Raw genomic sequence first — 12,303 nt, forward strand, 5'->3', positions numbered from 1 at the left:
TTTTGAAAATTATTCAGGATTAAGAATTAAAAACAATATTCTTCTACTAACTTGGACAATGAATTGTGATGTAGGTCCTAGTAAATTATATACATACCCACTAGTTTAATTTAGGTATTAAAATTAATGATATACTACCTTCTTGGAAGATTCATTAGTACACCCTTTAAATTTAACCCATAGTGGGATACATTGACAAATTTTTATTATGTGTTGGATTATTTTTCATGATTTGGCTTTACCATGCCATTCTGTATTCTGAGCTACTTCTCTTGATACAATTAAGACTCATGAATCTTCCTTTCTGTTTCCTTCCTTCCTTCCTTCCTTCCTTCCTTCTTTCATTTATTTCATTTACTGAAACTATAATGTTCTTGGATCCCAGCCAGGCATTGAAGGGAACCATGATGGTTTTACTCCTAAGAAGCTTAGTAACATTTGTTAAAAATATGGTTTCCAAATCCTAGGAGTGGGAGCTTGAGAAACATGATGGTTTACTCCTAAGAAGCTCAGTTTAGTGACATTTGTTAAAAATATGGTTTTCAAATCTTAGGAATGGGAGCTTGAGGGTAAGGGTGGAGCATGATATTTGGAGAGGAGGTGGTGAATCAGAATTCAAACTTAATGCTTAAGCTGAATTTGAGAGCTAGGGCAAAGACAGATTTAGTAGTCCACTACAGAGAGCTAATGTAATCTACATAGTGAACTTGATGTTCATTTTCTGTGTTCAATAGTGAATGTTTAGGACCTCCACACAGAGAAATAACAAAGAATGGCCTGTATACTAAATTGTTTTAAGAGTCTCTGGAGAAATGTACCTTAGAAATTCCTAGAAGATTGAGCTTGTATATAAATTTTTCAGTGTAAAAATATGCCAGTAAAAAGTGAATAATTTAGTACTATTAGCACTTACAATTCTGACTACTTAGTCTTGTTTCACCAAACTAACCTTATACTCAAATTCTTAAAGCTTAAAAGAATAAAGTAATATTCACTAAAAGTATTTTACATTAATCCACCTTCTTAAGAAGTAGATTTATGTTCAAAATAACAATTCTAAAACTACTTAAAAATAACATTATAATAAGATATATAATTATATTTGGAATATAATTTTGTATTCTTTTAAACAATCCACAAATTCTTTTTGGGAGGAAACATTTCCTCTGAGGAATGCTACGTATCAAAAATTTTCTCATCAATCAATTTTCAGGATAGCCTTTCTCTTGAGGGTGGGGTGCTTTAAAAAATAAGTCACACTTTGTTCTAGAAAGTAAAATATTAGTGTAGTGCATTTATTTTTTTTTCTCTTGCTTGACATGTGTATGCACAGATATGTAATTATCACCTATAGTAATTTTCAGATTAAAGCATCTCTTAAAAACCTGTAAAAATTTGTATCTTCTTCAAGTGAATGATGTCCAGCCAGTGAGGAAGCCTCACTTTAAAGGTGTGAAGAAAAGAAAATGGATTTATGATGAACCAAAGAATTTTCCTGGCCAAGGAATGCAGAGAGGTAAAGGATCTTTGTATTTGATATTTCTAAATTATAATTTGAAACAAAATTAAATATAAAATAATAATTTCTACCTGAAAAACAAATTACTGTTGTGCAACACGTTATTTTACATGTCAACCCACATCCTATAGATTTAATTCTCTTAGCACACATTGTCTTCCATAGTGCAAACATTTACCATGCAGTATGTTATTTATGGGTATGAAACCAGCTTGTTTTATCCCTCACTCCCCTCCTGCTTTCTTTTACAGCAGTACAGGCCCCAAATCCCAAAAATAAAATGAGTTACCATCGCAATAATAAAAACAGAAGTGCTGAGAATGCATCCTATATCCATGTTCAGAGAGATGCTATCAGGACTGTCTCACTGAGTGCACCTCCCCGCAGCAGGCCCACAAATAGGTCCTACAATAAAGTCGATGTTAACAAGGAACCCAAACTCAACCTTTGTCCAGGTGAGGCTCTTTCCTTACATGATTTATTCATGCACGTGGTTTGCAATCCCATGGAATCACCTGATGGTCCAAGTAATCTTCATCCCTATCCAACTGGTATTCTGTTTCCAGGCCATCACTACCACCATGATGTCTTAGAGAACTAGTGGGAAGATTTCTTCCACAAGCAGGAGTGCACACGGTTTAAAGGATATGTTAGGGAGCACCCGGGTGTCTCAGTCAGTTAAGCTTCCGACTTCAGCTCAGGTCATGATCCCATGTCTCGTGGGTTTGAGCCCCATGTCAGACTCTGCTGAGAGCTTGGAGTCTGGAGCCTGCTTCAGATTCTGTCTCCATCTCTTTCGGCCCCTCCCCCACTCACACTCTGTTTCTCTCTCCCTCTCTCTCTCAAAAATAAACATTAAAAAAATTAAAAAGAAGGATATGTTAAAAAATGTGTTGGGTGCAGATGACTAGACATTGAACCTCTCTAGTGTTTTGTCTCACACCATCACACTTTGTTCCCCCTGGATAAGCTTTATTTCACTCTTGAGGATTGTTTTCAAATGGTTGACATTTTCTTGTTCCACTAACCGCATTGTTCAGTCACCACTTTCAGGTAGTGCCTTGGCTTTTCTTTAAGCCTTCATGATTGCTTTCTGAAAGGGTTAGTTTGGGGGTTAACTGCAATATTTTTGACAACCTCTCATCTCTCCCACCATGCACAGATTGCTTCTAAATCATTTCATCATGTAATAGGCAAAGTCATAGTATATGTCAGTAAGTACAAGGCCACAAGGGAGGAAGGAACCATATCTTTTCTTCCTGTCTCAGATGAATTTTGCTCTTTTGAAGATGGGTTTCAGTTTTCTCAACTTAACAAAAGGCCACTTAATTCCCTCTAATTTTGTGTTTGTATTTTCCTGTGTTCACAGTCTAGTTAGTGGCGTTCTGGATGTTGTGTACTTTCTGAAACATAAGTAAAAATTCAGTGTCTCTCTTAGGTCCTTACTTTTATAATTTAAAGTAAAGTTAGCTTTATTAAATTGTTTTCCTTCTATTTGTCTTAGAAATAAATGATATATGGGTTTATATGTAAAATAAGAATATTCTTAGGTGAAACAGTCTTAATTTTATTTATTACTATTGTTTTATTATTAAATTTATTATTTTACTGTGAGTGGATGGCTGTCTAGATCTGTGTTAAGGTGGTCACAGTTATGTTCACTATTGCTTTTGGGCTATTGGTGCAAATGTCAACACAGGAAAAAAAGCAAAGAAATTCCTGGTATTATTATGAACCATGCTTTTAGAATCATAGCTGCATAGTAATACTTAAAAACACAAATAGAACATTGTTAGATAATCATTCAGGTATAAACTTGCCAGAGGAAATGAGGTATTTCTAGACCGAGTCAGTATATAAAGGCTTTGGTTTCCTGGGGACAGTGAGTTGGTAGTATGGTAGAGCAAAATCACTGCCATCATGGGAGTCACTTTATGGAAGGTAAAGGGAATTGGCGGTGCCTTCTAGATCTTTTCTTTCTTCTACAAGTATTAGCAGAATTGTATATAAAATCATGGTAAAGCAAGGCAATGAAATATTTTTATCACATCCAGATATCACAGTCCCCTTTAGCTTAGCCTCATGGGGAGAGCCTCATTTGAAGAATTGGGCAGCCAAATTATAGGGACATAACCATGTTCATTGATAACATATATGGTCTTAATAAACTCACTTGGGTTCCTAATGCCTTAGCTTTGAAATGCTAAAATAAATTACTCAGAGAATAGCTTCACCTCTGAGATGTTTATAACTTTGAGACACTTTTGGAATATGATTTTAAAGTAAGAAAATATTTAATTCTGGTCTTCTTTTTTTCTCAGATAAATATATGTCAACATCATATAATGGTTCAGCCTGGCGAAAAAGGATTCCTTTTTCAAAAACATATTCAAAAACTGAAAAGATATATACAGGTAAATATTTACTAGTGATTTTAATGTATCATACAATTATAAAAAATGAATGACAAGTTTCTAAGGTCAGGAAACATATTTTAGAAAAATTTAGAAAATTTCCATGATATTGGAGTTTAGTAGAAATAAACACATGTAGTAGTAGCAATTTAATTTCCTTTTTTTATTGTGTTCTCCTTTGTGTTATCAGAAATCTTCTGAAAAACCTCTCTCCTTAGATACAAGCTTAGCAGTTGCAGCAATTATGTGTTAAAATGTATTCTTTGTTGAACTGCAAAGTGAATATATAAAACCATATCTTAACACAAAATATCAAAGCCCTACTATTATCCACCATACACAAATATTAGCTGATGCAGTCTGACAGGGCACCTAAGATGAAGTTTCCAGGGCAGGATGCTCTGAGTGACTGTGGTGTCCCCCTTGTGTTCTGCTCTCTGGAAGAGTGTGGGGATCCTAGGAACCTCCCCAGGATGAAGTTTGAGGCAGACCCAACCTCAGGTGATTGTTTTTCTAAAAAGCTTAGTGGCTTCTCCGAGCTGATCTGGGACTGGCACAGCAGATTTGGAAAACCACACAGGATAAAACAGTTGCAGTTACTTTCCAGAAATTTGAATCTTTCAGAAAAAAATAGAGAGTTTCTACCTAAATCATTAGCCTAGAACTTTCAGAATCATCTGAAATCCATAAACTCTTTTACAAGAGCTTCCCAGAATGAAAACTGAACATATCCAGGTTAGAAACTGTCCACGTTCCAAAAAAAAAAAAACACACACAAAAAAAAAAACAAAAACAGCTGAGATCTTAAGTAGTATCTCTCAGAACTCTTGACTTCAACTGTGCAGTCAATTGTTTTTCTTTTTTGGCCCAGATCTTTCAAATCATATTATACTCCAAGAGAACTCTGCTGTGGCACTATTTAATTGGCTATATTTTCTCTTAGATTTCTGTGCGTTTTCACATGTAATTGCATTTACTTTTGGGGGAAAGGACGTGAAAAGCTGGTAAAAATCCTGGATAAAACTACACATTGTTGAGCCACATCTTTTTCTCCTGTGGTTTCCTTGTGAGTGCGATATTATTTGGAGTATTAAAGGGCATGCTCCTCATCCCCTGTCCCTATCCCAGTGACTGCTCTTGTTTCCCGGCAGCCTTCTCCTCTCCCATCCTAGGTAGTTAAACATGAATTACAGAAGGATTTGGGGGGGGTGGAGGGATCACATCAGAGCAAGAAACATGTACCATCCGTGTATGGCACAGGAAAAGGGATGTGCAGGGGATGTAAGCTTATAAAACTTTTTCCCATTCAATCTGTAGAGCAAGGAGGAGGGTATGGAGAGGCAGCAAGGAACCAGGTACAGTGGGGGGCCACTTATTACATACTAGTCCCCTTCTGCTCTTCTCCTGTCACCTCCAGCTATGCCAGGGCTCCGGGGCAGAAAGTCAGTGATGGATTTCCCTTTGAAGTTTATAAGAATCTGAACATAAACAGGATCTGCATTGTACGTCCCAGATGCAACCCAGGGAGAAAAGCTTTGGAGAGAATTTATCAATGCCATCTGGTGGTGGGAGTGTCTAACATGAGACAGGGCCGGAGACAGCCTCTAGAGATTCCCAAGCTCCAAGTTTGCTTGGGAGGGCATCATGTATTCTTGTGAGTTTCAAGTGAAAGTGAGTTCCCCAGGAGAGGGCCAGAGGGCTACACAAAGTCTCCTGGCTGGGACTGGAAGCATAGCATCAAAGATGACTTTGTGGTCGGGCCCTATTAGAGGAGTGGACTCCAATCTCAAATTATTACGAGAATCTCAAAAGATTGTTCTGCCAGGGAGTGGATTATAAACCAAATTATCCACTTGTTACTTGCGATTGAAATATTGTCTGAGGGCAACCAGCAATGATACCACCTGGGAATTCGTTAGAAATGTAGTATCTCCATATCAGACATCCTGGATTAGAATCTGCATATTAACAAGTTCCCCAGGTGATTAAGAGGCACATTAAAGTTTGAGAAACCATAGGCTATGTTGTCTGGACCACCATTCACCAGCACAGGACCCAGGCCTTGTGGAGACCCAAGATTGCTGAAATAATATTCTCTTCCAAGCTGTCATAATGAAGTAAACATTCTCCCCTGTTCCAACCCTAAAAATGAGGATAAGCAGCAGAAAGGTGAGGGAGGGAGGGAAAAAAATCCTGAGAAAGAATTTCAGATCAAATGTGGTTGAAATGTAAATGTGAAATAACTAAGAAATCACTGAAATTGACTAAGTTTATGTGAAAAGGACTAGATAAGTTTTCTACATCGGGCAGAATGGGGACATAGAGTCAAGAAATTAAATAGAATTATAAAAATAAAGTTTTCTTATTTACCTGAGCTTTTGATTGGGAAATTTGTAACTCCTAAACTCCTATCCTTTCCAATTGTTGTTGTGATTCTCAGACTAGAGAAAGACTAGCTTGTGTTTCTTCCCCTGCACTTCCTGCTAGGGCACAGAGGAGCGATTTCAGCATTTCCCAGTGGACAGATGGGCTGCTGGAGAGAGAAGGCAGAAAGCACAAGCTGCCACTAGTCTATTCCACTAAGGAATATCTCAGAGCCAAGGCTACAGAAGTGTAAATGGGCGAGAGGAGCCTTTTGGGAAAATGCTGTCTGATGCTATGAGGATAATGCAGTAGGAGAGAAAAATGTGTGGGAACCAAGGAGAGGAGCAAAAGGCGATTAGAGATGTCAGCCCTCCCTTGAGGCTGCATGTCCTTTCTGATCAGGATAGAGCTGGTGTGACTGGAGGTGCCTGTCTCTGTAGGATAGAACATCCATTCTGTTCATTCTGGGTGTACCAAGGTACAACCTTATATGTAGTATTGTTTCCATTCCTTTTCATCCCTCCATCCAAATGCAAAAGCTTTGGAAAGAAATGGAATTAGTTTGTATGGTGTTTTGAAAATTTATGAATTAAGACAATGAGCTTAGTTTTTGTTTTGCCTTAAGATTTATGGTAAGTAATTAGCCAAAGAAATGCAGAATGATGGTGCCCTGAAGAATGCTGAACAAGAAAATAATTGAAGGATTTTCTGTGTTTTATTATTAGAGCCAAGAAGAAATGGGAGCAAGTAAATCTGGAGGTTGAGAGAAGAGAAAAATGAGAAGAGAAAAGTGCCAGATATCATCTGATTTACAATCAAAAGTGAAAATTCAAAGAATGAGATATTCAAGTACTCCATACTATATACTGGGTAGCCAAAGATGATAAAATGCAAATTCTGAAAATAAGATGCAGGAAGTACATTGTGCTCTTTCAAAACTGATAAAAATGCAAATTACAAACAGCTGCCTGTGTATTTATATAGGTCTGGAATTCATTCTATGTATTGCCACAAACATTTAATAAAATTTAAAAGTTTGACAATTAAAATCATTCTTTAATTGTAAATAAACTAAGTTAGATTGCACACATTGAGAAGTGAAATTGTGCCTTTGATCTCTGTTTTGCAATATTCTTTACAGAAGAAACCTCACATTTTCTTTCTTTACTTAGATTTTAAGCTGGGCCCTCAGTGACAGTAACAGATAAAATGTAAACAAATTCAGTGAAGTCCCAGGGTTACAGTTTGGTGATGAGTATGTTAGAGGAATTCCAATAGAAATGCACTTTGATGTGTTGTAGAAAGGAAAAAAGAAGATTGTTTTTTTAGGCAGGGCAGTGCTGAACAATGTCTTTTAATTGGCAACTACAAAATCTATCTGCCAAGATGGGCTAGATTCAGAAATGAAAAATAAACATTTTTCTACTGAGAAAACAAAAATCATACAATCATATTGAAGAAAAAGACTTGTTAAAGGAAAAAAAAGTGAATTAATGAAGCGATGTCTCAAAAGTATTAGTGAGATTTTAAGGCTTTAAATAACTCTGGAAATATAAATGCTTACAAATGAAAGACATCACTTGAAAACTTATTTCCATTTCTTTTGCACTTGTTTAGAAGAATAAATTATTAATTAACTTAAAAAATACATCTGCAAAGTAACTAAAACCAGAACTTAAAATTAAGAATTTATTCTTCAAATTTAAAGATCAGGATGAGAGCAATATACGTAATTAACCTTTCAAAGGGTGTTTTTGTAAGTTTGTAGCATTTATACTTCTGAGTTTTATTAAAGCTCAGAACTTCTCTAAGACTTTGGGACACCCTGTATTGATATTTTCATGCATCTTGTGGATATTAGTAGACTCTTGTTCAATATTTATTGTGGAGGTCATCAGAGTTTAAGCTTAGAAATATTTTAAAACATTCTATAAGATACAATTCCAGCATGTGGAGTAATAAGTCCTAGTTTCTAGCTTCTAATGGTGTTCTGTCTACCCACTTTCAAAAACATGGGGGTATAGTCATTTTGTTTTCACAAATAGTGTGGACAGAAATGAAAACTGTGCCAGCAAAATATCTTGGTGAGAGACAGGATGCAAGAGAGCAGAGTTGAAAGCCTGTCTAGACGGAGGCTGATAGGAAACATCCATAATTCCACTTAACAGATCCTCATGTCCTTCTAAAACTTCATCTAGTGCTAAAGAAGGAAGCATTCTAAGAAGGAAGTTCAAGTGTTCTTTCTCAACATACAGATTCTCAGTGTGTACCTTTATTACATGCAAAATGCTGAAGACTGGATGAGGAAAGAGAAAAATCTGAAAGAAGACTTGAATGTCATTCTCTTGAATGTGTATGTGCATTATTCCCAAACAAGTGGACATTTTTGTTACGATAAACTTTGTCTAAGAGGACCAAGTGGATAGTGACATAAACCAACCCTGTTTTTATATTTGTGATTTAGGGAAAAGGCATGACTTTAATGCAGTAAACTATTAGCCAAGAAAGAAGACAGCAAGCCCCCCAAATAAGGATAGAGGATAACAAAGATAAGTGGACCATCCAGAAATGTACTAAGCCAGTGAGAAGTTATGCCTGCTGACTCCTACACATAAAAGCAATGCATTTAAGCCTACGTTTATGGAGCCAGCAGAAGGCAGTTGCTTTTCTGGCACATACAAAAGCTTTCAATGAATTTGATGGATGTACTATGATTCTATTCTTTTCAAAATGCATCAGTAATAAAAATAATAAAATAACATTTATTCAATGTTTAGTATATTAGTTTTCTAGGGCTGTCACAACACAGCACCATAAACCGGGTGGTGGCTCAAACAATAGAAATTTATTGTCTCGTAGTTCTGGGGCTATAAATCAAGGTGTTGGCAGCATTGATTCCTTCTGACGGGTGTAAGGGAGAATCTGTTCCTGGCCCATCTCATTGGCATTGTAGATTCTATCTTCTCTTTGTGTCTCTTCATACCACTCTCCCGTGTGTGTGTGTGTGTGTGTGTGTGTGTGTGTGTGTGTGTATTTATTCAAATTTTCTCTTTTATAAAGACATGAATCATATTAGAAACCACTCTAATGACCTCATGTTAACTTGATTACCTCTGTAAGGATCCAATTTCCATAGAAGGTCAACTTCTGAGGTACTGGTGGTAAGCACTTCAGCATATTAATTTGTGGGGGGGCACATAACAATGTCTCCTGGATCTTCCCAGCATGGGGAGGTAGGTCTTAAATGACAAATCAACTCTAACATTTCCATCTCTCTAAGCCTTTGAATTCCTTCCTTTACAAGTAAACCAAGGCAGATATGGCATTTCTAGCTCACTCACTCTGGGCCCTTTTTAGCCCATACTTAAGCCAACCAACCAACCAAACTGTTGGAACCCTTTATAATTCCCCAAGTTGTGACATTAAAAGTAGAACCACTGTTTAGTGTGCCATACCAACAAATTCATTGGAATTCAACTTCATGCTACTTTCACTATTATTCCACATCTTTAATATCCATTCCCACACATAGTCCCAGGATTTTTCTTTGTATAAATTAGCAAACTCAAATAGTTTTTTTGGAATGTATTAAACGTCTCCATGGGTCACACTTTTTACCTCATAGTTGGTGAGGCCTGGTGGGACTTTAGTCTAATTATAGGTCTACTAGCAAAGAGTAGTGGTCAGGGTCAGTCCTGAGGGGAATCAGTATTAGTTTACATGGCAACTGCCTCAGTTAATCTCAGATGTGGGTGGTGTGGCTGCTTCTGTTAGGAATGCAGAGGCTAATTCTACTGGCAAAGACTCATCAGAGTTTAGAGGCTAATGTGTCCTCAGCTTCATGAGGGTCTTCCAACATGTCTCCATTCCAACTTTCAGGACAATGCTCTTTCCCAATCAATACCCTCACTGTAACAGTAAATAACCTGTGAGTTTGGGAGTTTAATTTGCATTTCAATTCAGCCACTCACAGGATAAGATTATAGATTTGTTTTTCAGAAATCCCAGCCCTGTGTCTATGAGAGTAAGGGGTCTTTCTATCAGGGCAGCTTTCAGATTGTTTATGTGATGTGTGAGCTAGGAATTCAAGATCCTTGCTTCTCATACGTGTTTGGCTGTGAGTATACAATGGTGATATTTTCTGTATTTCTATTGCCATATCACACCGTGCATGATCAGTGCTCTCTTTACTACTAAAATTAGAGTCATTAGTGTCTTTAAATCTAATCATATTAGAGAGTCAATTTCAGAATTCCCAGAACCAACTCAGAAAACTCACCTCTAATATTATGTTCCTGTAGAGCCACTCTCAGCACCAAAATCTGCATTAGGGCTCTCCAGAGAAACAGAATCAAGAGAGGAGATCTATATATAATTTATAATCTACAATTTATATAGAGAGAATAATTTTAAAGACTTGAATTACACAATTTTTGAGCCTTTGCAAGTCTAAAATCTGATGGGGGAGGCCAGCAGACTGGAGACTTACTGGAGTTTAAAGACAGTCTGATAGAGAATTCCTTCTTACTTGAGAAGGTCAGCCTTTTGTGCTATTCAGGATGAGGCCCATCCATATTATGGAGAGCAATCTGTTATACTCAAAGTCCACCAATTTAAATGTAAATCTCATCTAAAAATATCCTTGCAGAAACATCTAGAATAATGTATGACTAAATACCTGGGTAATTCTTCCCTATCCAAAGTGACACATAAAATCAATCTACCAGGATAACCCAGATGATCCCACTATTTTAAGGTCAGATGATTAACAACCTTAATTCCCCTTTGCCACATACTCTAACATATTCACAGGTTCTAGGGATCCAGGTGTGGGCATCTTTGGGGAGCTTTTCTGCCTACCACAACTACCTTTCTTATGCACAATAAAACTAATAGTTGTTACTACATCACAGGCACTATACTACATGAAATAACTCATTTAAACATTAGTACTCCATCCCATAAAAATAAACTATGAGCTAGGGATTATTATTGCCCCCATTAATGAGAAAATTAGACACTGAGTAGTTAGCTCATTTGTAATTGGCAGAAGCAGGATGGTACCATGAGTGCCTGTGACTCTAGCCTATTCTCTACACTCCACTAGACCTGTTGCATATCTGATTATACTTCCTTTCCTCAGGGCCCAATTTACTCTAAAGCCATACTGGACCACTCTGGGCCAGTGATAAAAACTTTGGAGTCATGACAGTAAAACTCATAGTCAAGGTTTCTTCCCTATTACCTCCCTTTTGTCCTCCCTTAATAGTGGTGTCGATATGTTGTTCATAACCATGTCTTTTCCTCATAAAATAAGGAAAAAGCAAATATCAGAACATGTATATTGTATATTGTATTACATTTGAGTTTTCTGAAAATCAAGTCAAGAAGAAAACACAGCTATATCATAAAACAATACTAGTGTCCCCTCAAATTATTTTTTCACAGTACTATATTCTAAATGCAATTCATTTTATGCGAGCATACTGTAACTATATTAGTTCATTTGGGGTGCTATAACAAAATACCATAGACTAGGTGGTATTAAACAACAAATATTTATCATAATTTTGTAGGCTGGGAAGTCCAAGATCCAGGTACTGGAGATTTGGTGTCTGGTGCGGGTCCACTTCCTGAGTCATAAATGACTTCTTGCTATGGCCTCTTATGGTGGAAGGGAAGAGGGAACATTCTGAGGTCTCTGTTTCAAGGATACTAATTCCATTTACGAAGGCTCCACCCTCATGACCTTTTTGGTTCCCAAAGGCACTACATGGGGGGGGGGTTAGGATCTCAACATAAGAAGTGGGGGGACACAAATATTCTGTCTATAGCAGCAATTCATTCAATAAATGTTGAAAGAACACCCTCTGAGGTTAAGCCATCTGCTAGATGCTATGGATACAAAAATAAGCCAAGTCTTTCCCTCTAAATGTTTCTAATGTGTCATGCAAAGAGTGATTTATATAATATGTGTGCCAAAGTAGAGGTATAGAATAGGTACTA

At 37.0% G+C, this 12,303-nt stretch overlaps 1 protein-coding gene across 5 annotated transcripts in view; it reads left to right on the plus strand.

Annotated features, from left to right (window-relative positions):
* CUNH12orf50 (chromosome unknown C12orf50 homolog) overlaps positions 1-7,387 on the plus strand; it is a 41,693-nt gene extending 34,306 nt beyond the window's left edge. For 4 of the 5 annotated variants that reach the window (XM_019446385.2, XM_019446384.2, XM_019446382.2 and 1 more), the window contains 4 exons: positions 1,412-1,516; positions 1,771-1,974; positions 3,841-3,933; positions 7,023-7,387. In XM_019446385.2, the coding sequence (XP_019301930.2) occupies positions 1,412-1,516; positions 1,771-1,974; positions 3,841-3,933; positions 7,023-7,048 (428 nt within the window). In that variant the 3' untranslated portion in view covers positions 7,049-7,387. The remainder of the gene's footprint in view (positions 1-1,411; positions 1,517-1,770; positions 1,975-3,840; positions 3,934-7,022) is intronic. The other variant, XM_019446381.2, reaches the window with a different exon arrangement.
* Positions 7,388-12,303: the final 4,916 nt, after the last annotated feature.

The sequence above is a fragment of the Panthera pardus genome, unplaced genomic scaffold (assembly GCF_024362965.1).
Source record: "Panthera pardus isolate Hobbes unplaced genomic scaffold, ASM2436296v1 HiC_scaffold_6, whole genome shotgun sequence".
Taxonomy (NCBI): domain Eukaryota; kingdom Metazoa; phylum Chordata; class Mammalia; order Carnivora; family Felidae; genus Panthera; species Panthera pardus.